General features: G+C 33.2%; 5 protein-coding genes across 7 annotated transcripts in view; 2 read left to right on the top strand and 3 right to left on the bottom strand.

Annotated features, from left to right (window-relative positions):
• Window positions 1-10,678, bottom strand: part of LOC122521571 (neurogenic locus Notch protein) — a 174,411-nt gene extending 163,733 nt beyond the window's left edge. For both annotated transcript variants that reach the window (XM_043642440.1, XM_043642485.1), the window contains exon 1: window positions 10,423-10,678. In XM_043642440.1, the coding sequence (XP_043498375.1) occupies window positions 10,423-10,531 (109 nt within the window). In that variant the 5' untranslated portion in view covers window positions 10,532-10,678. The remainder of the gene's footprint in view (window positions 1-10,422) is intronic.
• Window positions 10,679-12,907: 2,229 nt separating this feature from the next.
• On the top strand, window positions 12,908-17,460 carry LOC122516733 (coiled-coil domain-containing protein 183). The gene is made up of 10 exons (XM_043634834.1): window positions 12,908-13,001; window positions 14,130-14,251; window positions 14,323-14,475; window positions 14,549-14,650; window positions 14,714-14,899; window positions 14,974-15,089; window positions 15,197-15,559; window positions 15,659-15,803; window positions 17,006-17,167; window positions 17,247-17,460. Exons 1-10 carry the CDS (start codon window positions 12,908-12,910, stop codon window positions 17,457-17,459), a joined length of 1,656 nt encoding a protein of 551 aa, XP_043490769.1. The 3' UTR covers window position 17,460.
• A 2,475-nt stretch (window positions 17,461-19,935) lies between these two features.
• Window positions 19,936-22,070, top strand: LOC122517599 (RNA 3'-terminal phosphate cyclase-like protein). Its single transcript, XM_043636089.1, has 7 exons — window positions 19,936-20,159; window positions 20,234-20,473; window positions 20,542-20,705; window positions 20,830-21,004; window positions 21,084-21,234; window positions 21,325-21,429; window positions 21,745-22,070. The coding sequence occupies exons 1-7, from the start codon at window positions 20,018-20,020 to the stop codon at window positions 21,887-21,889; spliced, it is 1,122 nt and encodes a 373-aa protein (XP_043492024.1). The 5' UTR covers window positions 19,936-20,017; the 3' UTR covers window positions 21,890-22,070.
• On the bottom strand, window positions 21,942-23,407 carry LOC122517593 (tRNA-specific adenosine deaminase 1). The gene is made up of 3 exons (XM_043636077.1): window positions 22,717-23,407; window positions 22,376-22,627; window positions 21,942-22,297 (listed from the first exon to the last, which is right to left on the bottom strand). The coding sequence occupies exons 1-3, from the start codon at window positions 23,391-23,393 to the stop codon at window positions 22,018-22,020; spliced, it is 1,209 nt and encodes a 402-aa protein (XP_043492012.1). The 5' UTR covers window positions 23,394-23,407; the 3' UTR covers window positions 21,942-22,017.
• Window positions 23,408-23,463: 56 nt separating this feature from the next.
• Window positions 23,464-24,915, bottom strand: LOC122517606 (glyoxal reductase). 2 transcript variants are annotated; one of them, XM_043636102.1, is made up of 6 exons: window positions 24,762-24,915; window positions 24,536-24,616; window positions 24,346-24,453; window positions 23,964-24,250; window positions 23,683-23,890; window positions 23,464-23,610 (listed from the first exon to the last, which is right to left on the bottom strand). In XM_043636102.1, exons 1-6 carry the CDS (start codon window positions 24,820-24,822, stop codon window positions 23,471-23,473), a joined length of 885 nt encoding a protein of 294 aa, XP_043492037.1. In that variant the 5' UTR covers window positions 24,823-24,915; the 3' UTR covers window positions 23,464-23,470. The 2 variants fall into 2 exon arrangements, with proteins under 2 accessions (XP_043492037.1, XP_043492046.1); XM_043636111.1 differs by having other exon boundaries at window positions 23,689-23,890.
• Window positions 24,916-25,250: the final 335 nt, after the last annotated feature.

Raw genomic sequence — 25,250 nt, 5'->3', positions numbered from 1 at the left:
ATTATATCTTTCCTAGCAATAAAATTACTCTCTTGGAATATTTGTTTCTTTTTATAAAGAATAAAGCGCGATTATCTTCGAATAGTGATTAAAAAAGTTTCTTGAATATTTTCATACTAACGACAAATTATACGTCGTTAATCTCCAAATAAGTATTTCACATTCGTCGTCTCTCGAAAAACGAGATTCTACTATATTATCCAGTCTGAAAACAGACGGCCAAGTCGTATTCCGTCACGCTCGAGAACTTATCGAAGACACACCTGGCAATCGATAGAACCGTACAAAGCTTCTCCTTTGAGTCGAAGCGAATAAATGGGGAGAACGAAAGAGGGTAGTATCGTACCCGTACAAACGTGTTTTCGTTTTGCTCCGAACATTTCTATCTGGTTCACTAAAACTCTATTTTACGATACTCCTATGAAGAAATATTTCATTCAATCTTTAATCGTTTCTTAGATCGTTAAATCTCTAATGACGAGATTAAACTCATTTAATTAATATTACGAGGTAAATATATTTCGATATATATTATATAATAATCGTAAGAAGAAAGTCAAGGGAAGAAACGTTTACTGTGAGCAGCATAGGGGCAATCGGTAGGGGACAATGAGTCATTTAATATCTGCCGGCTAATTGGGATGACCGGCTACCGAGCGCGGTCCGCACGAATACTCGACCAATCAACGCGTGGCGTGGAACAAACACTCTCGACACACTGATACCATCGTGATCCCCTTTTGCTCTCCTTCCATCTTCTCATCACTCCCACTCCATTCGCGAGTGGTTCTCAACTGATTGCGAGTAAATTATTATCCATGAGTTTTCTGATCGAACCGATTTAACATCAATCTTAAACGACCTAACCTTACAAATAAACGAGCCTTGTTTATAACCTATACGAAACAACATAGAGATAGACGAAAAAATATATGAATAAAAATCATGACAAGAATCGAAGGGAAAAATTGGTTACATGTTCCTTGTATTCTATGGATTTGAACAGGGAAGAAGCGTATCTTGCCAGTAAGAAATGGTACTTTACACTGCCTATTTGAAAGGAAACAAGCACGTGAGCCCGCACATAGAAATATAACGCTGCATCGTGTCGGCTAGCGGATGTGGACATATCGGGTTGCCGATGGTTCACGTATAACGCATACAGGGAAAGAACACGCTCGTGTATTCGAGTTAAATCGAAAGTTACACAAAGGCAGCGACACGCGACATCCTTCGCCTTTCGCAGAGTTCCTTGTTCCTTCCGAGAACTTCAAACCTCTGGTAAACAATAGTTCAGGGATATCGTAACAAGAAAGACAGAAAAGAGACCCGCAGAATTTCGTTGAAATAAATGAACAGACATCGTTTTAAATCTCTGAGAGATAATGACGTTTGTGATTTTAATTAGGGATATAAAAAAGGGAAAGAAAAAGATTTTCTTTCGAAATTTTATTATAAAAGACGTAAACTGTCCAAATTCAATATAAAATATTTATTTATCTTTTGTACTATTGATACACTTTGAGAAACCATTTTTCTTGTAGTCACATATACGGAAGAAACAAAAAATGAAGACGGCCATTTTCAGTCACGGACCAATCTGCTTAGCCCTTCGAATTTAGCTCGACTCTTACTAAATCATACAAATAAATACGTCTTTCGTGTAAACGAGGAAACTCTAATTGACAAACACGATTTGCTGGACGCTCAGTGGTCGCTGACCCCTTCGTCGTCGACCTATAGAAATCGCTCGAGACACTTTAACCGACCAATGAGAGGACAGGCGATCCTTAGAAAAGTGGTTTGCGCTGTGACGCTAATTTTTGCTACGTTTGGCCGGACGTTAACTCGTAAAAGGAAGTCTCGTGTTTTGCTGAAATTTTTTCTTCTCCCCTATTTGTTTTTTTCTTTCCCTGACATTTTAACTCGAAAGTTGTTTACTTTCAACGTCAACTGCTAAAAAAAAGTATACGGAAAAGTTAACAGTTGATCAAACAAAAATCCTTTCCGCGAATTATCTAAAAAGTCCTAATGGATGAAAAAATGGATACACTATTAAGGATCAACAGCAATCTTGCAACTGTATCAATTAAGTTAGGAAAGTATTAGTACTATTTAACGTATGTCAAAAGCTAATCCATCCTACAAACAATGAAGAATGAAAATATGTTATAACCGAAGTATAAAGAGAAATCAACGCGGTTGCTCGGTCGATTAGTCAATGTCACCTCCGTGATTAGAAGGATCGACCGAGTTAAATCGCACGTAAGCGATGATCTTGCAATTTAGTTCAGTGCAAGCAAGAGAGCTTGGCAAAGAGTTGCGTGCAGAGTTTATGCGTTTCGTTGCGGCGATGTGAGCACGTCCGATCGCTACGATTACACGTGTAACTCCTGTATGTTACTACTTTGATATTACCGAATAGAAAGAAGACACGAGTATACAGAGAGAGGTGAGAGATTTCGTCGTAGACGCTTGCTCGTTCGTCGAGGCTTGACCGTGATGCACGACTGGTGACGATGATGATGATCGACCGCTGTCACGAGGCTCCTTTACGAAGAAGCAAAATTAACGTTCAAGTTCGGATCTAAAAGAAATGTATATCCAACGCGTTCACAGTTGCGTAACGATCGCGTGTACATCGATCATAGAAATTCATTGATGATACCTCAATGATCAATGATGTTTTGACGCGTACTTATTGACGAGTTCATTGCACATGCATATCATTTAAATACAAATACGATAGCACAATGGTAAACGTAAATACATTCATCTTATATCATATTGCATCGTATATTTATAGAATCAATATTTAATTCTATAGAATTTGTCTGTAGAAATCACGCCAAGTAGTAATCCGATATTACTAAATTCTCGTAAAAAGATAATTTCTGATATACTGCTAATATTATTCCCAGTCAGAATCTTCATTTTGTTGTCATTAATGATGAAAGATTAGCAAATACCATTTCTGTAAAAAATAAAAATCTTTCTTGTCTTTTGTGTTGCACTGCTGCATTTCGTATAATAAAAAAGCATTAAGTATCTAAAATTGAAAACTTAAAAACGTATTAAGTAATCCCTCCGTCTTTCCTAAATATCTTCAAAATCTTAACATGTAAATGAAAGAAGTCAGTTACGTTTAACGATTATCTTATCGAAGGTAAGGCGGAAGCGAAGAAATCTCGATTAGAACGACACAGGCGAATCTCTGAGCGATAAATGTTGATCTAAAATCCTGGGAATTCCGCGAGGACTCGTGCCGTCTCGTTGAAGGGCGTGGGAGACAATCGACCAGCAGCTGGTCGATGTTGGTTCAAGGACCATTGCACAATGGGACTGTATGTACGGGCAGCACGGCTAGGATACACGAGAAAGTCACGTTTTCTAAGAGGTTCTGGGCTAGAGGAACGACTAAAGAGAGAAAGAGAGAGAGAAGGCCTTAGAGAATCACGTTTTCCCGGAAATCAAATCGTGACTCTGTACTTCTTATCAGTACTCTTACTAAAATGAATATGGAAGATGCGCACGGTCCTGGGCCGTTGTCTTTATTAAGTCTCGCAAGTTTTCGATTATTTTCTTATCCTATCCGAAACGCAATTAGAATTATTAACGTTCCGATAAAAGTGAATCTTTTTACCTATACCAAAAATATCAAAAACAAAAAAAAATACGATTAGCCTATCAGATATAATCGTTATAAAAACTATCATAGCAATCAATGTTTAAAAACTGAATTTGATATATTTTTCTTGCAATATGTAATAAAGGAGGCCAACGTGTAACGGATCTCCTATCAACCGGGTGATCTTTAAAAAAAGAAAAAATCAATGGAAAGATAAAGATCAAATCGCGTTGTTTCTCGAATCATTAAAGAAAAGGCGTTGGTTCGTTTCTCCTAACTGGCGCCTACAGGTTCGATCGTTCTCGCAACGGAGGCGGCCAATTAAAGAGAAGCCGACCGATACAAAGCATGGAAGAACGGGAGACGACTCGGAGACGAGACACGAGGCGCGAGGCATGCGTTATCGTACGTTCTGATCGGTCGCGACGAGTTTTCTGGGTACTGTTGTTCTGCTGAGGTAGCACAACTGGATGTCTTCTCTCGCGGAGGCTGCACCACACGCGTATCAGGAAAGTAAATACGATCGAATCTTGCTTGTGAAGAGAAGCCGAAGTGTGCTCCTCGACGATTGTGTTCGATGGGACTCGCTCGGTACGGCGTTTCTCACTTAGAAATTGCGAAACTAACTCGTACGACTTTACCAATGGATCCTTCCTCGTTATAATCCTCTATCTTAACCGTAGACATTCCGTGCACCTTGGGAAGCGACTGACGTAACTTCCGGAAAATATCTTACCATATAGACTCTTGGATATACACGCGAAACGCGGAAAATATTCGCATGGAATAATACTAGTTTCGTTATATACTCTCTCGAGTATGCTCTTTCGGTTGCGTCCTCGTTTAAAACGTTATATCATCGAAAGCATGCACTTCGGTTCCTTTTGGTATTATGCTACCGGTATGTTTCGTAATATACACGTCATTTAGAGGAAATATTTTGATAAAGACGATACTCGTTATTTTTCAAAAGCTAAGTACTGAACTATTTGGATAAAGTTTATTATTAAGAGTAATATTGTTTAAAATATAATTCAAGTAGAATTTAGGCTGGTCGATAATTGTTTACAAATCGGCGCGAAGTAATCCTTTGTTCCGGTTAAATCGAAGCGGAACAACGTGCGATAAGAGATGAGCTCGTTTAATGGCATGTTAGCGATGTAAACGTTACTTTCGACTGTTCCATCGCGCGAGCATGTAATACGAACTAACAAGCCGTATCTAGGAATGGCAGAGCACAGGGAGTCCGCCACACTCGGACTCTTCCTTTCAAATGTGAGCAAGCGTGCTACGTTGACCGCGTGAAGAATTAATCGAGTTACCTTACCGCGAAAGACTCACTCGTTAACGTCAAATTATCGTTTATACAAAAAATTAATGTTTTATTATAATATCTCACATAACGTTTCTAATTTTGTTTATATTTTATTTTACCTTCATCTAACTTTTATATTTTATTATAAAGAAAGATTAGTTAATAAAAGTTAAAGATAAGTTTTTTATTCAATGTAATAAATAATAATTAATTAATATTGTTGTCGAAAAAGTTGATTGGAAAAGTAAAGGAGTAACATTTTGTTTGAAAATATTGCAAAATCTAAATCGACGTTTATCTTTATTTGGTTTTATTTAATTAGGTTCATGTAATTATTAGGTTTCGTCTTAACGTCATTTTTAACCCAACATCCTTCCTAGAAGATTGATTAGAAAACTAACGGAGCAAAATTGTTCCTAGGAAGTCCTTTAAACGATACAACGAAATGCAACGACCAAAGGAATGAAAAATAACACCAATTCAGGGTAATTAAACGATGAAACGCGAGTTCATGTTACTTCTTACCGAGAAATATCAAAAATAAAAGTTTCTATCAATTACTGCAGACGTAGTTACGTTCCAACGATATTTTATAGCGTCGCCAAGGAGTACTTCAAAATCAATTTCTTTAGTAGATATAATAACTATAATAGCACCGTATTAGCGTCGTGAGCACGCGCACGCACAAGCAAAAAGACACGTAACGTGCCATCCGCTTGCTGGAAAGATTAATGCGATCCAATTTAGCGATGAGCCTGTAAATTGGTATAGTAGCTCGTTTATAGATCACAGCGTATTAATCATTCTAATTTCTACTAGAAATGGTAAAATTTTAAAAAAAAATTTGAAAAAGTAATTGTTACTTTTCTTTTTTCTCGAAACGAATATCAATTCGAATTGTTTGACGAAAATATCGAAATTCCGTGAGTTTCTTCCCAAGTTTCCCATGATCGTTCACCGTGGAGGAGTTATTAGACTTTCAGCGATTAGCCTCGTGTAAAGCATTCGCTTTACCGCCGGGCTCATTGCCATTTATCAGGCAAAAGAGTGACTCTATACACGGTCTTACGCCACGAGAAAGAAAGATATATATATATATATATAATAAATATATAAGAGGGAGAAAGAGAGAAAGAGAGAGGGAAGGAGCCGAATGATTAATAGATACAATCGCATTGAACCGACGCAGAACAGGGCGCGCACATCGTCGAGGTCGCTTCTCTTGGGAAACGACGAAGACGAGGAAGATGAAGACAAACCGGTAGTCATGCCTTCGAACATAAGGATCCTCGCTTCGTGCTCTCTTACCATGCACAAACTAATCACATTTGGGATGCGTTAAACCGTTTCCACGTGGTGAGAGAAAAATGACAAAAAGAAATGATTTTCTTGCTGTTACTCCTAGGGAAGATCGTGAATCTTGAATTTTTTGAGTTCTCCTTATATTTTCATCAGTTTGTTCCCACAAGAGAATAACAGAAAGACGCGTTGTTCCTATACAAATAACGTGTCATTTTCAATTATACACCCGTCTCTCTATTTACGCAAATTATTCGTTCAATTTTTATTAAGCAAAGTGAAACGGTATAAATACAGTTCGCGTATGAAAGAGAATACTAATCGTAAAAAAAAAATTGATGTAAGTTATACATATATTTATTTCACATATTTTTAGGAAAAAATAATAATAAAAATTAAAGAAAACGAAAATCAATTATATTCCTTGTCGTGATGGATTCTGCAATCCAAAAACAATCAAGGATAGGAATAACAAGTATTTTCATTAAAAATCATTTTTAATTGTATACCGTAACTCGAAAAATTCCGGAAGAAAAATACAAAATGCACATTCTCGTATAGTTACACAGACGAATAAAACGAAAGAAATACATGGAAGAGAGAAGGTATCGAAGGGATACCTATTCAAAAACAAACAAAACATGCAACGGAATTCGTTTGGAAGAGGCACGTGGAAAGGGGAAGGATAGAAATCGGTGATCGTAACGTTCGAACTTTCGATCGATGTCCAAAGAGAGATCCACGGGAGCAACCTGAAAAGAAGCTCTTATTCGCTCGTTCCTCTTGCAAAGAGAGAATCTGCATATCGTCTCGGACTGTATAAGGGCCCGTCGTGCCCTTGACTGACGGCACAATCCTCGATTCTTCCTCGATATCGAGAGGAGCTCTCCGATCTTTCGACAGGCAGAACGTAACTGACGAAGATAGAAAGAGGAGAAGAAGAAGAAGAGGATAGAGAAAAAAACAGAAGATAGAAGAAGAAGAAGAAGAAGAAGAAAAAGAAGAAGTAGAATAAGAAGAAGAAGAAGATGAAGATGAAGAAAAAAAAAGAGAAGAAAAACGGAGAACGTCTTTGGATGTTGGACATACGGTCAGCTCGAAGGTCCTTGATTATACGCTTTTGCTACATAGGAGAACGAATAGAAGAACGAAAGAAAGAGAGAGAGGATAAGACGAATGCAAATGTCTGAGCTTCGTAGATCGAGAATACGCGACAAACTCGCCCGGAAGATATCTCGGCTCTTTTAGTTAGCAGATGCCGCGAGATACCAAGAAGATCCTTCTCTTTTCTTCTCCTTTAGTTTCTCTTTCGCTTCTCCAAAGTTACTTTCCTAGAGTAAAAAGAATGAAAGACGTTACGATCGGTTCACGACCGTTTCAGAGATATAAAAAGAGAAAGAGAGGGAGAGGGAGAGGGAGGGAGAGAAAAAACATGTTGTGTAAGTATGTACTTTACCATTATCCATAGGAACTATCGATTGATTAGAAAGAAAGAGATAGAAAGAAAGACGCTGATATTTTTCGCGTGCACGCGTGCCGGCATTGCAGCCATGCAGGATCGATGAAAGGGAACGGGGAACCGGTTGCGAGCCTACCGTGCGCCGGATTCTAAGCCGATTTTTTTCGATTTCGGCCTTTGCTTATGGTCATAAAGCCGGTTCACTTCATTTATGTCTGCTCACGTTCTACCAGCGTTTCTTCGAAATTTTCTTTACTTTGAATTAAACTTATTGTTAGTGAATAATTTGTACGATGTATAGTAAATAAAATATCTTGGATTTTCGATGTAGGATATTTTTCTAATCATAGAGAGATGCGATTATTTATTAATATTAATTATTTAATAATATTTTTCATATTTTCTCTAATGAAAAAGAAATAAATTATATCGTTTAAGTTTCTATTATTTCCTTAGTATAAATATATCTATAACGAAATAGTAAATACAACATAAGATATAAATCTGCAGATATACCTAAATCTTATAAAATAGGAAGAGTGATCGTAACGTTTCAATAATGATGTAAGATAAAAATGCGGAATGTGTTAACGAGAAACGATAATAGTTACAAATTTCTAAAAAGATATATATCATCAATGACCGAACCGAATTCCACATCGGTGTACCAAAATTCTTAAGTCGCGTCGTTGTTTCTAAACAGTGCTTGAGTGCGAGACTTCAACGTGTGAAAGGACGTTAAGTCCGGGCGGATCGGTTTCTAAGGAGAGATAGAAGAGAAAGCCTGAGAACGTAAGAGCGGAGAACGTCCGGAGAACCAACAACGCGCCGCATCCAGAGTATCCTGATGCAAAGTAACAGAAACTCGAGAAACGGACCTCGATCGACTCCGCGGAATGTTCGAGATAACGATCGAGCTCTAACTATTGCACTTACGAACATGGATAGGATTTAAATATATTACGAATATTATATCAAAGCCTTGTAAGAAATAATCTAATGTAAGCGAATAATTTAATTATAATTATAATTAATTATAAATTAGATTCAATATACGAGAGTGGGTTGAAAAGATATGACAATAATCAATGTTATATTTTTTTTTTTTTATAAAATTAAGTAATATCTGTATTTCATGTGAAATTTCTGACATTTATGTCACTTGCCCTGCGATAAAAATAATGGAAAATACATGTAATTAAAATTATTTGATTTGGATCCATTCCCATTGATTTTATAAAATAATGATAATACATACATCGATGATGCATAAATGCATTCGTCTAATCTCTAATCGTTCTTTCACTTTCTTCCTTCGAGTCATTGAAAAGAGAATGCGAGCGTTGTTATACACGCGTACTTGTTTACCTCATTCATGCATGTACACATAACTATTTATATACAAATGTATACATGTATACATTGTATAATATTATACTACAAAGTAGTCATGTAAAAGTAGTCATGGTCATTAGGGTAAGGCGTGGGAATATAATTTATACTTTGCTTTATTATATCGTGCATCTTAATCTTCATAAATCTAATAAGATAAACGATGAATTGTTTAATTATAGTCACGCCTTGTTCTCGATTTAGAATTTCTTTTTTTCGCATATGATCATTGTCTTTCAATGAACGTGATTGAATAAATATGAGTCTGAATCAGAGTTACAGTTATACAGTTACACAGTTATTCCCCAGATCGAAGAAAAAGAAGACGATAAAATGAATAAAATGGATAAAAGAAAAAGAGAGAAACATAAGGGTAAATAACGTAAATTTACGTTAGATAAATTGAAAAGGCCAGAAAAGTAGAAGCATGCATGAATGTTTAGGTTGGTATCGAAGGGAGAAGGAAGGTTTGGTGATGAGGGCGCGTAGGGCAGACGGCTTCCTGGAAAGCGAGCTCGGACACCTGTCCCTCAGTGGTTATCAACCTAAGAAAGAAGATAGAAAGTAAGAAAAGAAGTGAGAGCCACTGCACTGGTAACACCACCACGTGCATCTCCGCGTCCGAGTTTATCTTCGAAACGTCATTCGAACGAGAACGTGTTGCATCTTGAAGATTTTTGCGCGAGTAGGTATACCCGATTTGGCGGGTAAATTCAAAATTCTTGCGAACGCCATTTTGAATTACACTTATCAACAGGATTCTTATATCGTCCGAGAAGTTACGATTCAAAGATTCACCTTTGGTTCAGAAAAAAGAATTTTAGGATGGGAGAGGATGCGTGTCGAGAGTTCCTTGAGGCTGGTCGATATTTTCGAGAAAGGTAGTAGATAATCGAAGGCAAACGCAGCAATGTCCGACGTTGCTACGGAATACTAATGTCTGATCGAGGAGAGAAAGAACGAGAGAAAGAGAGAGAGAGAGAGAGAGAATATTGTATATACCTTTCTCTGCCTCTTCTTATTTCTCTTTTCTTTCTCTCGCTCTCTCTCTCTCTCTCTCTCTCTCTCTCTCTCTCTCTCTAACCCTCCCTTTCTCTCTCTCTTTCACTTTTTTCTCTTTCTCAAGAAAGAAAAAAAAATGTCGCAACACAGGACGATGCGGCGGCGTCTTCGAAGCCGACCTGTTGCTTAGCCACCACTGTGCGCGACTACTTACATGCCGCTTTTTCAAAACACTGCGCACACTCGCGAGCATTTCATATTTTTCGCGGTTTCATTCATCGACGAGTTATAACACAACATAATACAGAACAATGACAGATCACTTACCGGACACGTTTGGTAGAGAATAAACAAGGAGCAACACAACCGTTGGAAACCACACGCTCCTGCTCAATTTGTAATCCAATTTACGTCGTGGCAGTAGCAGTAGAAACATGGTGCCGTAAATTTTATCCACATAGGTCGATTAGACACACACTCATCGGGCCTCCGGCGTGCACACACTGACCGAGAGAAGAAAGAGAAATACCGATGGAAAAGGAAAAGAAAAAAAAGAAAACGAGAGAAAGAAAGAAAGAGAGAGAGGAGAGAGAGAAGAGAGAGAGAGAGAAAGAGAGAAAAATAAAAGAAAGAGAAATAAAGTGGAAGAAATATATAAAAAAGGAAAGATCGACAGGGATAAAAAATAAAGGATAAAGCACACTTTTCTTCACTCGATTATAAGAAACGCGTACCACCTTTCGATCCAACGCATCGTTCGTTTCCTTCTTGTTTTCTATTACTTTTCTATAACGTCCAAAAACAATCGAGCTGTAACAGTAGGTATCACGTTTGCGCGCACGACAGTACGAGAAAAAAAGCATGCGTCGATCGTACACGAACACGACCGCGTCCGAAACACTTCTGATATCCCCTATTGTTCCCTTAACGCGCTGAAAGTAGTCCCCCGGATGCGCGCGCACCTGCCTCCAACAGTGTATCCTTACGCCGTGCCGCAATGGCCGGCACCATGGGCCAATTACCGTTGAAGTATGGTGGAACGAGCGTACACCACGCTCCTCTGAATTTTATCCTATTCTCGTTTTTTTAGGGGAATTTCGCCACGCTTCCTATTTATCCTGTCATTTGTTTGTTAGTATTTTAATGTTTATATGGATACATTTTGAGAATGTTGAAAAAATTAAAAATTATTATTATTTGACTAAAAAACATTATATATTTATACTACACACATTGGTTTGTTGTTGAAATTATTTTTACTTAAAATTATTCGAATTTCGCGCCGAAATGAAAGTACGAGTTACTCGTAAATGTTTAATGAGTCAAAGCTCGTTATAAACGACGCGATGGATGTTTTAATTATGTATTTCCTTCTATCCTTTCGTTCTTATCGGAATATTGCGTTAATCTCATGTGAACGAGCAGAGAAACATCGTTGATCTAATTGTCTTACTAACAAGTGCGTTAATTAGCGCATGAGGAGAAAAGATTCTTTAATGACCGCCGCCTTGCACGGCGATTGCTTTCCGATTACTTTCTATTTCGTTACGTAAAGTCACGAGAAAGATACGTACTTCGTATTGGAACGAGGAAAAAGCATTTTGTTATCCTTTTTCTGTGTGAACCATCTGCCAAAGAAATTTTGTAACTTTCAAGCTCGGTCAAGATAAAAAATGATTTTATACAATCTTGAATTAATTTTACTTTTAATATGTAAAACAGTCTTGCGAAATATCTGTATTATTCATTTCGAAACAAAATATAAATAGAAAAATATAAATCTGTAACTATCATCTGCCAACAAATTTGCTAAATACAACATTTTTAACTTTCAAGATTATCAAGATCAGATTTGATTTAATACATTCTCGGATCAATTTTATATGAATTAAAAATCAATTATATTTACTTGTAACATGTAAAACGGTATGACAAAATTTTTATTAATAGTCTCAAAAAAACAGAATGACAATAAAATGCAGGTGACAAATGATCGAAGAAATTTTTGTATCTTTTCTTTCGGAAATAACTATTGGTGTTGGTATCGAGGTGAAGGTGTTAGAAAATTCCAACCGGTAGCGTGCTCGAGAGCAAGAGTCGCAAGAGCGCTCGCAGGATCATTAATTAACCTTCCATCCCTTGATTGCGTGTAAAGCGAAATTCATCGCCAGCGTTAACTGCCTCGCAGCATGGTCGGTACCTTAACGAATACAAATGCGAAATTATAATTTCGCAGTCCTCTTCACGAGTTTCTACAGAGATACCACGAGCCTTTACGAATTGCCTCGCCCTTTGTAAATGGAAACACGTGGTATAGCAATCGTTAGTTCTTATTCTTATCGAAAGCATCGACTTCGTCATCGTAAAATCGCGAATTTACATTTGTAACGTCGCTCAATGCATTATTAGATATATCAACCCTACTAACGGTACACGAAAATCCGTTTCATCTTATAATATCTCATATGATGCTGCATAAATAATCCACGTGAATGTGGGGAAGAAAGTCACAAAAGTAATTTGAACAATCTGTTTCACCTCGGAATATGTATGAATATAAATGATTTAATACCTCTATGTCTCGTCTCCTTGCCGCAAGTATAACTTTGCACCAAAGACGTAATTATCCTATTTTAAGAACTACTTTATCTCTTAATCTACTTTTATTTCAAATATATTTTAATAAAATTTGATAATCTTTACAGCGTTTATTTGATCAGAGAATCATTGTATTAAATTGCGTTGTTAGGACGACGTATTCTGTTTAATCGATAGCAAGGAACACGTGCGTTTCGCTATACTAGTCACAAGAATGTCTGATTCTACATCGAGATCTACCGTGGAAAAAAAATTGCAGGATTTGAATAAGAAGATCGTGGAAATTAAAAAGAAGATTCAATTATCAGGTATTCGTAATATTAAATTTGTACCGATTGATGTGAGATGAGTTTAACGATCGAAGAAAGGACATTTACTTATTCTCTTTCTACTAAGTGTTACAAAAAAGAAGAGGGTTAAAAAAGATACAGAAAAAATATAAGAAAGCAGATTGTCGATCGGATGGCGGCACAGTACACGAAGACACAGGATGCCAGCAATCGTCCGACGATTAACTCACTTGGAGAATTCGAAAGAGTGACAAGTGACAGGAAGAGGTTCTTTCCTCAAACACTTGTCTCGTATATCGACAACAATACATTCGATAATACATATAAATTTTTATTTCCGGACTAGTTTCGACGAAATAATTGTCTTTTGGAGATCATATTCGCGCGTTAATTTATATTTCAATTTAATTCAAATATTTTGGACAAAGGAATATTATTTTATGAAATTAAAAAAGAAATGATTAATTAAGTAACGTTAAATTGAGAATCAAAAATATTTATAATATTACAAGAAAATAAACAAAACAAGTTGTATTTGAACTTTCAACGATAAAGATTGAATTATCGTGTCACGCATAACTCGAGAATATAGTTATTTATTTTTTTGTTACCTTCTCACTCTTTATACCCTTTTCGAGTAATTTCCATCGAGTAGCTACGCTCTCCTAGCAAAACGAAGACAACCTGTCATTAGCGAATACCCTCCAGCTAAGAGCTCATCTCTTTTGCAGAAAATGGCAACGACAATTTAATCGTTTTTCGGCGGATTCATGAAGAGAAGAGAATATCTTCTCTTTCTGTCTCTATCTTTCTTCCATGTAGCTTCCTTGCTTCCTCGTAGTTAGCTCTGTCGCAAGAGCGCTCTATTATCACGAAATACCCTTTTCAACGATCTTAGACATTCCTTCATCGAAATCCAGGAAATCGTTTCCAACGATGCGAATGTAAACTCGATAATGTACAAGAATATTCCTTTATGTTACAACGATCAACGCAAGAAAGTTAAATTTTCATTTTAAAATTGATTACCTTTCATAATTTACTTTTCATTGATTTTTTTAAATATCATTTATCATTATGTTCTGAAAGAATATTAATTATTACTCGATCAGTTGAATTATTCAAAATTCATTCATGTTTTTACAGAGGGACAGAGAAAAGCTAACTTCGAAGAAACCGAAATAAAAAAGCATGAAAATGCGGACAAAATTAACTCCCTCAAGAAAGATATAAAAGAATCATATGTTGAATATGCTAAAGTCAAAAATGTAAGAATTTTCATCTCAAATAATTTTAATAAATATTAACAAACATTAATATTAATTTCAACACGTTCCAGAACAACAATGTAGCTGAACGAACAGCTCAAATCAGTCGTGAAACTTCGGCTGTTGTAAGAAAACGTGGCTTAGACGAAGCAATAACAAAAATCTATGAGGAGAACATACAGTTGATAAAGACAAAAGATTTGTTAAGGTATCAATCCGATAAGGTAAGAAATCGATAATTATCGCAATTTGACATAATTGAATAGCACTTTTATAAAAACACGTCTGTTTCATCAGCAAAGGCAAAAATTGAAAATATTATTACAAGAACACGAAGAATTATTAAGAGGAAAGAAATGGAAAACATTTAAGCGAAAATTAGAGGATCCTTTGAGAAAGGTACAAACTCGTTTACTTTACTAAATTAATCATCAATTTCATTAAATTTGTCAATTTTTATAGAAAACAGAAAGTCTAGAGGTTCAATTAGAGCGAATGAGAATGATGCAAGTTAAAGCAAACATAATTCGAAGAAAATACAAATCTATATATTGCAAATTGAAACAGAGATCAATTTCCTATGCATCCTCATTGAAAGAGTTAGAAGACGATATAAGAGAACATGAAAATGAAATGAAACGTTTACTAGTAAGTTAACCTATGATGAAAATTAAATAAAATTATGTTGGATTATCTAACATCAACGAACATGTCGTGTTTAGATAGTAAAGGAAGAAGCTATTGAATTAAGAGACAATATGCAGGAAAAACTCGTGAAAAAAGAAATCGAAGTCGTGAATAGTGGTAATGAACGAGACAATATAATTCAAGATTATAGGTTCGTATAAAATCAAATCACATAAAAAATATTAGATATGTTAAAAGGTTTGTGAATTTCTCATAAAAATTCCTACACTTAATATTCTACTTTATTCTAATTTAAAGAAAACGTGTCACGGAAAGAAAAATAGAATTAGAAAGATTAGAAAGAATGATCTTCTCTGTTCGTCCACGAGAAGATTACGATTCTGTACAAGCTAAGATTTATGGGCGGGATGCAAAGAACGAAATAACGGAGAAAGAATTGACAAGATTGGAGGAAGCGTTTGCCAAGCTGCACAACGTTACCGGTGTCTCCATGTCGGAGGACATTTTAAACCGGTTTCTAGGACAACGGACGACCAAGGAGAATCTTCAAAAAATGAGGACCAACATGGAGAAAGAAAAAATGGATCTCGAGAGAAAAAGACAGGAATTGTTGAACGAAATCGAAACTCGAAAATTTACCGAGACAAAAAATGCCGAAGAGTGAGTTTTACGATATTATTTATGAAAATCAATTTAGAATATTTATCAAAAAAGAAAAAAAAGAAAAAATAATAAATAAAAAAAACCAATTGATTACAGTAATGCTGAAGAAACAGAAAAATTGGATAAAAAAATGGAAGAAGAACATACTCGTCGAAATAAAGCGAAAACTGAATGCGAACAAATTGGAGAACTATTAAAGCAGATAGCTAAAGCATTAGGAAAATTGTACGATAAATTGCAAGTAAGTAAAAAGATTAAAAAATATAACAATAATTAAAAAAGACATTTCAACATTTCGAGTATCGGTAAGTACCACTACCCGTTTTCTTGATCATAACTTACTGTTAGATGCCGTAGGCGTAGCATGAAATCGATAAGTTATTATCTTACAGTAACCGCTCATAAATATGGATTGATCGATTGTATTCAAGACAACTAAACGTAATGCGGAATTACATCGACACGCACGTATACTATAAGGCGTGTACGATTAATCTATATTAAAAAAAAAAAAAACTAGAAAGAATGTTAAAAATAAATTAGACTTTATAATTCAAAAGTTTAAAGTTCAATATCTCGAAGAACAAAGGTCTTCTCGAGTACCACTGTCTTTAGAGAGATCTTTTTATCAAAATAATTTAACATTCCAGAAAAAGAGACACCTATAAATCCTTAATGTTCCAATGTATCCCTTTAGAATTTATTTCTACTGAATGTCGACCTTTTTATCTTAAAATCAGAGAAAATCTTTCGAATATAACGACGGGATAGATCTACGACTAATCGTATGCGTATCCCACACGAAGAACATTTAACGTATTCGAAGCACGATTGTAAAACCCTACGAAGAATTAACACGTCGTGAAAGGAATTCCGAAAATCGAATTGGCCCTTCGACATATACGTATTGAAGCTTCGTTCGATGGAAATAACGTGTAGATGACTAATTAAATTAGTGAAACCGCCTTTAATGATCTCCACGACTATAAATGGGCTTCTCTTTGTACGTTAGAATCAAACATTTATTTTTTGAGTTTAACATCCTCAAGTCAACTGATATATCGAGAACCAATGGATTTTCTTTCGAACTGCTTCCTGCACTGTAATTCTCACCTCGTCGCGATGCATTAACACCTTCGTATTTGATCGAAAACAAACAGTTTGGAAGGAAACGCGTGAAAAATCGAATATTGATTTTATCGATGGTGTAAGTTACATACCCGAAAGTTCGACTTGTTAACTAAACTTTCAATTCGTTTACTTTGTTCGTCTAATCAAAGTTAGAGTCGATGTATTATTTAACATCTAGCCTATAAAAATAATACTATATATATTATATACAAAATGTATAAACATACACACGTACATAATTGTATCTATATAAATAGTATACATTTGTATGTGTGTATACACATATGTTTTAACTTTCCAATTTTTGTATAGAACACAACAGATTTGAATACTATTATCAAAGAAGAATCAACTATGCCATCTGACCCATCAAAGCAATTAATGTTGTTAAACGAAATTGCTCCAAAACTGACCGATGTTTTTAGTAGACAAGACGTGTACTCTGAAATATTGGATGATGGATTAACGGACAAGGTTAGAAACATTCTAAAAACATGATTTGATATTAGTTATTATCTAAAGCATATCGTTGAATTTTACTTATGTCTTACAGCTTGAAACAATGTCTATTACAACTTCATTAGAAGGCAAAGCCATACGCGTTGAAAATGTTCCCCTTTTTTCAAAATTTCCAACATGGACATCTTCAGCGATACCACCTTCGGAAGATGAAGAAGAAGTACCGACAAGAAATATCTTGAAAAGACAAGCACAACTATTAGTCGACACAAAAAGTCGAAGAAAGGGATTAGGTTTCAAAAGATAAAATTTACTTGTGACATATAATTATAGAATTATTATTATAAAATAAACTTTTCTTCATTATAACAGTATTTAAATGAGTTCTACAAATAATCTACTCTTACATCAAATCATCCCTATCTCACGTTGATAAAGAACGATATCGGGTTTTTTACAAACAAAAATTGCAAATTTAATAATATTCGATCCAAAATACAAATTTTAAAAACAAAAACAGGAAAGAAAAATTATTGTAATATTTAACAAACATTAATTAAGTTTTAAAATCTAATAATACACGAATCTATATAGTTTGTACGTAATTTAACTATATAATTTATCTCTACAGTTTTGACTGTAACTAACTGAACACCTGTGAATCTGGAATTTTGTATGGAAAATAAACAGAATGGTTTATTATTTCCAATTACAATAACTAATACAAATTATTAACAAGCACAAAAATGAAACAATAAAATATAAAATATGTGAGAATCATTTTCGAAAGACTCGAAAATAACGCATAATCAGTAGCCTATAGGGACTACAATTTGACAGAAAATAAAAAAGTATAGTAATCATATAAGAATTATTTAGAAACGATCCTTACCTATTTATTAAAATTAATCCCATCCTAAAACAAAGTAAAATAAACATAAAATAAAATGAATTTGAAAGTTATCAAATTGGGGGATAATCAAATATCATATAAAATGAAATTATTTAAATATTGAATTTTTATTTTTAGCAACGATTATTCCATTTGATTAGTGATAAATCCAACGATGATCACCTGCAGCAAAAAGAAAAATATATTAATTATTTTCATTCGCAATAACGATTAGAAATTATTGACGAGCAAAATAATAATACAATAAAATATAAAATATGACTATAAGAACCATTCTCAAAAGATTCAAACATGCTGTTGAACCTTTGAAAATAACTCAGCAGCCCATAGTTGCCCTCTTGAGCCATGGTTAAGTGGGGGCCTCTTCGGTATTTAGCCTCTTCTTTGCTTCGTGCCCTGACCACTGCATTCGGACATTCCCTACATGCGAGCATGAAAAGAGTCTTTGATTAAAAACGTCAATCATTCAAAAAAGTACTCTCAAAATTTAGCATATTACGGTACAACTGTTAATGATATAAAATTAGAATCGTCCCTGATTTTAAATTATAAAAAAAAAACAATCTAACACAACTCTAACAAAACTGAAAAGAAAAATTTGATTAGTAAAAATCTTGAGCTATTTGCATAGAAAATAATTACTCTCATTTGATCGAGATATATCTTTTTGCTGAAAGGAAAATTATTGACTATGTTAAGTATCATTTCTATTCTAATACCGTGCCATTGTAATATGCCAGATTATGATACTATAATTTAAAAATGACTTGAAGGCATTTTTGCACAATTACTCTTAACTGCTTATAATACTAATATCAGTGAAATATATTTTATATTACAGTATATCTATGAAATATTTTCATTTGTTTTCTGCATTACTTCTTTTTTAAATATTTCCATTTTTCTTTATTACTCTATTTATCAATTATTAAAAAATTAATTTACATTTCCCGTTAGCTATCCTTACTTGTGGACCATCAATGAACTTAGAGTTCACTGATAGTGCACATATACACGAGCACATTTAATCTAATATCAGAGCAGATAATAATTCTAATCGATGACCTAATAACCCTTCGCACTTTTAATTTCGAGTAATAAAATCACATTAAAATAAATAATGCAATAAATTTATAATATAATATAATATATAATATTGCATTTTTTGCAATATTTTTATATCATTTATTTGTTATATTGAATTATATTAAATATTTCTAATTGTAAGACAAAATCGCGATTGTGCAAAATGCATATATACATAATAAATATTACAGAATTGTCACAAAATAAATTTACAAAGAAGGTATGATAGAAAAAAAAGATATAATTTAAGACAATTCCCTATTACCTATATTTAAAAAGAGCAAGTATACACACCAGCACATTCATTCTACGATTCTCTCACATACCAACAGGGTGAGAAACCTTAAACTAGAGAGCATGCTCCGGGGCATCTCCGACACCCCAGTTCAACTACGTGTTTTCTAAACTTACATACTAAAACTTACATACAGAACAAATAATGAGATCAGTAAACAGGATATTACTTTCCTTGTAATGATTATAATATTTTATATACTATACATTCCATTACAAATAATATTTAGTTAATGAATGATTAACATAAAACATTATAAAAGAAATTAGTTTTTTTCAGCTCCCTGATTAAACATATTTTATATCTAACATCAATTTAAAATGACTACCTTGGTCATATCGAAGCTCGAATAACATTTCTTAACAAATATTTTGTATATTATGATTCTAATTTTTAGTTACATTATTTAAAATTAAATTAAGAGAAATTATGACAAGTAATATATATTAAACAGAATTAATATTTAAAACAAATTATAGTCGAAGAAAATCAACAAGTACTACTAGAGTCATATTCATTTCCGAAGTTTGAGTTGATTGTGTTCCATTTGTGTATATATTTTTTATTAAAGATGCCGGCACAAATACAAAATAAAGTTTTAATATACGAAGGGTGTAATTATTTAAGGTATCGTCTGTTATTATCGACGTTATCTGGAAAACCAGTGCGCATTATTAATATAAGAACCAAAGACGATGATCCTGGATTAAGAGGTTAGGTTTGTTATTAGACATGTGTTATGGTTAAAATCACATTGTATATTAATATATATTATATATTATTACAGAATATGAGATAAGCTTCATACGTTTATTAGATAAAATTACTAATGGTACTAGAGTAGAATTGAATGAAACAGGCACATCTTTATATTACAATCCTGGTTTATTGAATGGTGGAGAACTAGAACATGATTGTAGCTTGCAGCGGGGAATTGGATACTATTTAGAAGCTGTCATTATATTAGCACCTTTCTGTAAAATACCTATTGATATCAAGCTTAGAGGAGTAACGAGTAATACATTGGGTATGTAATTTCTTTTCTATATAAGAAAGGTTATCTTTTACTGACATTTTTTTCTATATTTTAAACAGATCCATCTGTGGATAGAATTAAAGCGTCATGTATACCATTATTAAAAAGATTTATAGTAGATACAGATATCGAGCTTAATATCAAAAAGAGAGGAATGGTACCGCTAGGAGGTGGAGAAATACATTTTAAATGTCCGCTTTGTCGTACTCTTAAATCTATACAAGTAATTTCTATTTTTAAGCATTTCTATTCTTATTTTTTCTCTATTATTGTTGCATTTCTATTATTATTTTTTCTCTCTCTCTCTCTCTCTCTCTATTATAAAATTATATATTTATTATTTGTAGCTTCAAAATAGCGGTATGGTTAAACGTATTAGAGGACTTTCTTGTAGTGTACGTGTTTCACCAGCAATTGCTAATCGTATGGTTGAATCTGCTAAAGGTGTATTATTAAAATTTTTACCAGATATATATATACATACGGATCATTGTAGAGGTGCAGCCAGTGGCAAATCACCAGGTATATATCGAGTATTAATTAACAAATTTACTTTTCTTAATATTTTACACTATTATAATATGAATAATACATGCATCAGGTTTTGCTATAAGTTTGACTGCTGAAACAACCAATGGTATTTTTCTCAGTGGAGAGGCTTGTTCACCTTTAATGACAACAGGTTCTTTACCTTGTGTACCAGAAGATCTTGGAAAAGAAGCAGCTATGATATTACTTGATGAAATTTATCGGTAAAGGAATAAAGAAAACTTATATTTAATCTTGAAAAATTAAGAAGATCAATTTAAATTGTTATTAAATACTGTTGGGCTTAATTTTAGAAATGGATGTGTCGATTCTCCGTTCCAAAGTATGGCAGCATTATTTATGGTACTTGGTAAAAAGGATGTGTCTAAAATTGTAACAGGACCTTTAACCCAATCAATGTAAGTAGTATAATATTACAAATAATATATAATAAACTAGAATAAATGACTAGAGTCAACGGCCTCCCCTCATTGAAAAAATTAGTTCTCATAAGATCACTAAAGTTTAGCAACGGTGAACACTATTAGTACTTAGGTGAGTTACAACTTTGGAACACCGTGTGCTATTGACTCGAAACAGATGATAAGAAGGATTCTATGAAAATATAGTAGGCTGGGTTTTGAAAGGATGTTGCAGGAAAGTTCCTCTCAAACCCATAAAAGGAAGAGTAATAATGACAAATAATAAACTAATGATTTAATATTTTTTTGTAGGATACAATTTTTAAGAGATTTACGAGATTTTCTCGGAACAGTTTTTAAAATTGAATCTGTTAAAGAAGAAGATGAAATAAAAGATCAGGTAACCTTGACTTGTGTTGGCATAGGGTATACTAATTTAAGTAAACGGACATTATAAAATATTTATATTAAATATATTTAAAAATAACAATTTTAAAAACTTTAAGATATAAGTATAAAATTATTTAATATTGTACATAATATTTTCCTCACCTGCATATATGTTTAAGCATACTTTAATTGTCATTATAATATAAAATCTTGCAAATATAATGGTTTACCTGGCCAAGAAACGAAAACTTCCTTCTTTAATTGGTTCCAAGTACTTTGATATTGAAAGGCCCACTGCTTGCAATCGTAATACGTAATTTTCTTTGGATGAAATATATTTGTTTTAATATTTTGATATTTGTCACAAATTTGTAGACATATTTTTAAAAGTTCACGTCGACTAACAAGTAAGTTATGGCCTTTCTTTTTTTTAGTTATTCCTTGCTTTCTGCCTTGTACAGCAATTTCCAATTCGCTGTAGATATTTTATGAATTACTAATACTATTGTTGCTATCGTTCACAACAGTATTTTATAAATATAAAAATATAAACCTTTTTCTAACAGCACACCATATAATACTTGATGAGCATGGATTTATTCTTTTTCCTTCTTTTCTATGAGCAAAAGCAATGTCTGCTTGAAAGATTTGTGGTACATGCAATTTATTACTGAATCTTTTACACAAGCCTCGTTCCATGGCTTCTAGTGAAAAAGGACATCCATTACCGATAGTGATGCTTTCCAATTTTATTTGTGAAATGAATAATGATAACAGCGAACCCTGTATTCCAATAACATTCCACCTAAAACATCATTATGAAATACTTAATATATAAATTATATTCTTTTTTCATTTATTTTTACATTTTTATACAAATTACTTGTTTCATACTTTGCCATTTTATCTGAACATGATAAACTCAATGTGGGATCTCCTCTACCAGGTTTTGTTCGTAATGGACCAGTTGTATGATAGTCAGCTCCTGGTAATTTAGGATCTTGATAACGTTCAGTTTTTAAGCACTTTGCACCTGTTCTGTGTATGTCTCTATTGGTTTCAATGACAGATAACTCTAATGCCGTTTTTTCTTGATCATTATGCATCGTTTTTCTAATTTTTGCGGGACATTCTTCCTCATCTATGTCATTCTTAGGAAATATAGAACAATCTCCGCAAGGACTTTGACTGGAGAAAAAATGGAATGATATGCTAGGATACATTTCTAATTTATTTTCTTCATTTAGAAATAAAATATTACTTTTAAATCCACTTAATACGATATCTATTTGATCATACAAATAACGTAAGAAAGCACGTCTTGCAAGTATTTCTGCATGAGAATCACTCAGTTTCGAACCTCTTTCATGTGGAGGAGTTTTAATTAATTCCAATCCTCCTACACACTTTGTACCTGTAGCAAGTGATACTACAGATAAAGACTCACATTCTGTTTTTAAAATAATTCCAGATAATATTGTCCACTCGTTATCAGTTGGTTTTCCAGTTTTTTTCAATGCATTGTATTTTTCAATACAAAGCGTTGCTATTTTATTCGGAAAATTGTTCATTGTACTTTTTTAATACTTATTATATTAATCAATTTAATTTGTAATTTAATATATTATTTTATTTGCTTAATTTTTGATTAATAAACATTTTGTGGATCCCATGCATATTTAATTTGTGGTAGAGATGATAAAATTTTCATTTTTTCTGCATCGATAATAAAATTTAAATTTATGTTATCTCGTATATGTTCTTTTTTTATAGCCTTGGGAATAACACCTAAAAGAATCATAAAATAAAATTATCTCTTAGATATAATAATATTTAACAATAAATTATATTTATAATAACAGTTACTAATGCCCTGTTGTAAAGCCCATTTCAATAATAATCTTGCTGGAGATACATTAAGTTTCATAGCAATATCATTAACAACAGGATCTTTAAGAAGACTGGTATTGGTACTTGTACCCAAAGAGGAATACGCTTGTACATGTATTCCTTCTGCGTTACAAAATTTTATTAGTTCTTCTTGACGATAATGTGGGTGACATTCAACCTGTGTTTAATAAAAAAATAAATATATTGTATAGTGATTAAAATTAGTCCTAAAAATGTTACATCTAACATACTTGATTAACTGTAGGTTTTACACCATAATGATTATTTAATAATTCTTTTAAATGATCTATAGTATGATTAGAAACACCGATAGATCTTATTAAGCCTTGTTTGTGCAGTTCTACTAATTTTTCCCAGGTACAAGCACGCAAATGTTTATTTTGGTGAGAATTTTCAGGAATGCGTGCAGCTCCAGGCCAATGTATCAAATATAAATCAATGTAAGAAAGATCGAGTGATTTAAGAGATTTTAAAACCGATTGTTGTATACCTTCCGCATTTCCATTATCGCTGGGTGCTTTATAAAAGAAAGTAAAATTAAATGTTTAATAATTATTATTTCAATATAAACATTATAATAAATAAAGCAACGGTTTTTGATTAAATTTATACCTAGTTTAGTAGTAACAAAGATATCTTTCCTTTGGAGATTATATTTAGACAATAATTCCTTTAAAGCGAATCCAATGTCTTCTTCATTTCTGTATACTGTTGCTGTATCTAAGTGACAAGAATTCAACTTTATAAGAATATGAGAAATGTTAAAGGTATAAAAAGTAAGAAAATATATGACTTGACTTACCAATTGATCTAAAACCTACTTTCAAGCTTTCATCGATTACCTCATAAATAGTTTCTCTTCCTTGTATTTTATAAGTTCCAACTGAAAATACAACATAAAGCAAATAAAATAATAGCTAAAATACAACTTATTGTATGTTTTTCCAATGAAATATATTGCAGTTGATAAAAAAGAGTTTTATAAATTATCAATATTATTATATTTTATTTTTAAAAAGCATTCTCACTTCCAATAAGTGGCATAGTATAACCACTCGAAAGATGAATGCATTCACTCGAAACGTTCATATTCTAATTCATATACTATTATAATTGTTTAAAAAGAGAAATTATATAAATGATATGCACCCAATTTTAGACTCGGTGACCATGCGACATGAATCGTTTGATATAACAGTGACTGATGAACTTCTCAAAAGAAATACTAGAGTGCACTTCGATCAACTCAATCTTTCTCGAGGATTGATAATTTAGATTTACAATTTGCACAAGAAAATTATACATTTAATATTTATTATTAAAATTATATTTTTATAATTACTTTATAATAACTGAGATGAAATATATGCTAATAATAAAAATGAATATAAATTAAAAATATAAACAGAGAACTGTATCTACGGAATAATTTATCAATGATCTACAGAGTTTCTACGAAGCAGTTGGTCAATGGTATACCGGTATCTACAGAGTACTTTATCGATGTGCGAAGGTCA

Source organism: Polistes fuscatus, unplaced genomic scaffold (genome assembly GCF_010416935.1).
Source record: "Polistes fuscatus isolate 324 unplaced genomic scaffold, CU_Pfus_HIC Scaffold1, whole genome shotgun sequence".
Lineage (NCBI taxonomy): Eukaryota > Metazoa > Arthropoda > Insecta > Hymenoptera > Vespidae > Polistes > Polistes fuscatus.
Note: the sequence above shows the minus strand (reverse complement) of the source record. Positions and strands in the feature narration are given on the sequence as shown.

What these genes read in the sequence shown, in the direction of transcription:
- LOC122516733 (XM_043634834.1), top strand. Translation starts at nt 12,908, where the DNA reads ATGTCTGATTCTACATCGAGATCTACCGTGGAAAAAAAATTGCAGGAT. An exon ending in AAAGAAGATTCAATTATCAG is followed by an intron (nt 13,002 to 14,129) that starts GTATTCGTAATA and finishes ATGTTTTTACAG; the next exon opens with AGGGACAGAGAAAAGCTAAC. An exon ending in TAAGGTATCAATCCGATAAG is followed by an intron (nt 14,476 to 14,548) that starts GTAAGAAATCGA and finishes CTGTTTCATCAG; the next exon opens with CAAAGGCAAAAATTGAAAAT.
- LOC122517599 (XM_043636089.1), top strand. Translation starts at nt 20,018, where the DNA reads ATGCCGGCACAAATACAAAATAAAGTTTTAATATACGAAGGGTGTAAT. An exon ending in CGATGATCCTGGATTAAGAG is followed by an intron (nt 20,160 to 20,233) that starts GTTAGGTTTGTT and finishes ATATTATTACAG; the next exon opens with AATATGAGATAAGCTTCATA. An exon ending in GGACCTTTAACCCAATCAAT is followed by an intron (nt 21,430 to 21,744) that starts GTAAGTAGTATA and finishes ATTTTTTTGTAG; the next exon opens with GATACAATTTTTAAGAGATT.
- LOC122517593 (XM_043636077.1), bottom strand. Translation starts at nt 23,393, where the DNA reads ATGAACAATTTTCCGAATAAAATAGCAACGCTTTGTATTGAAAAATAC. An exon ending in TGTTCAGATAAAATGGCAAA is followed by an intron (nt 22,628 to 22,716) that starts GTATGAAACAAG and finishes ATGATGTTTTAG; the next exon opens with GTGGAATGTTATTGGAATAC. An exon ending in TGGTGTGCTGTTAGAAAAAG is followed by an intron (nt 22,298 to 22,375) that starts GTTTATATTTTT and finishes AAATATCTACAG; the next exon opens with CGAATTGGAAATTGCTGTAC.
- LOC122517606 (XM_043636102.1), bottom strand. Translation starts at nt 24,822, where the DNA reads ATGAACGTTTCGAGTGAATGCATTCATCTTTCGAGTGGTTATACTATG. An exon ending in AGTAGGTTTTAGATCAATTG is followed by an intron (nt 24,454 to 24,535) that starts GTAAGTCAAGTC and finishes CTTGTCACTTAG; the next exon opens with ATACAGCAACAGTATACAGA. An exon ending in CTTTGTTACTACTAAACTAG is followed by an intron (nt 24,251 to 24,345) that starts GTATAAATTTAA and finishes TCTTTTATAAAG; the next exon opens with CACCCAGCGATAATGGAAAT.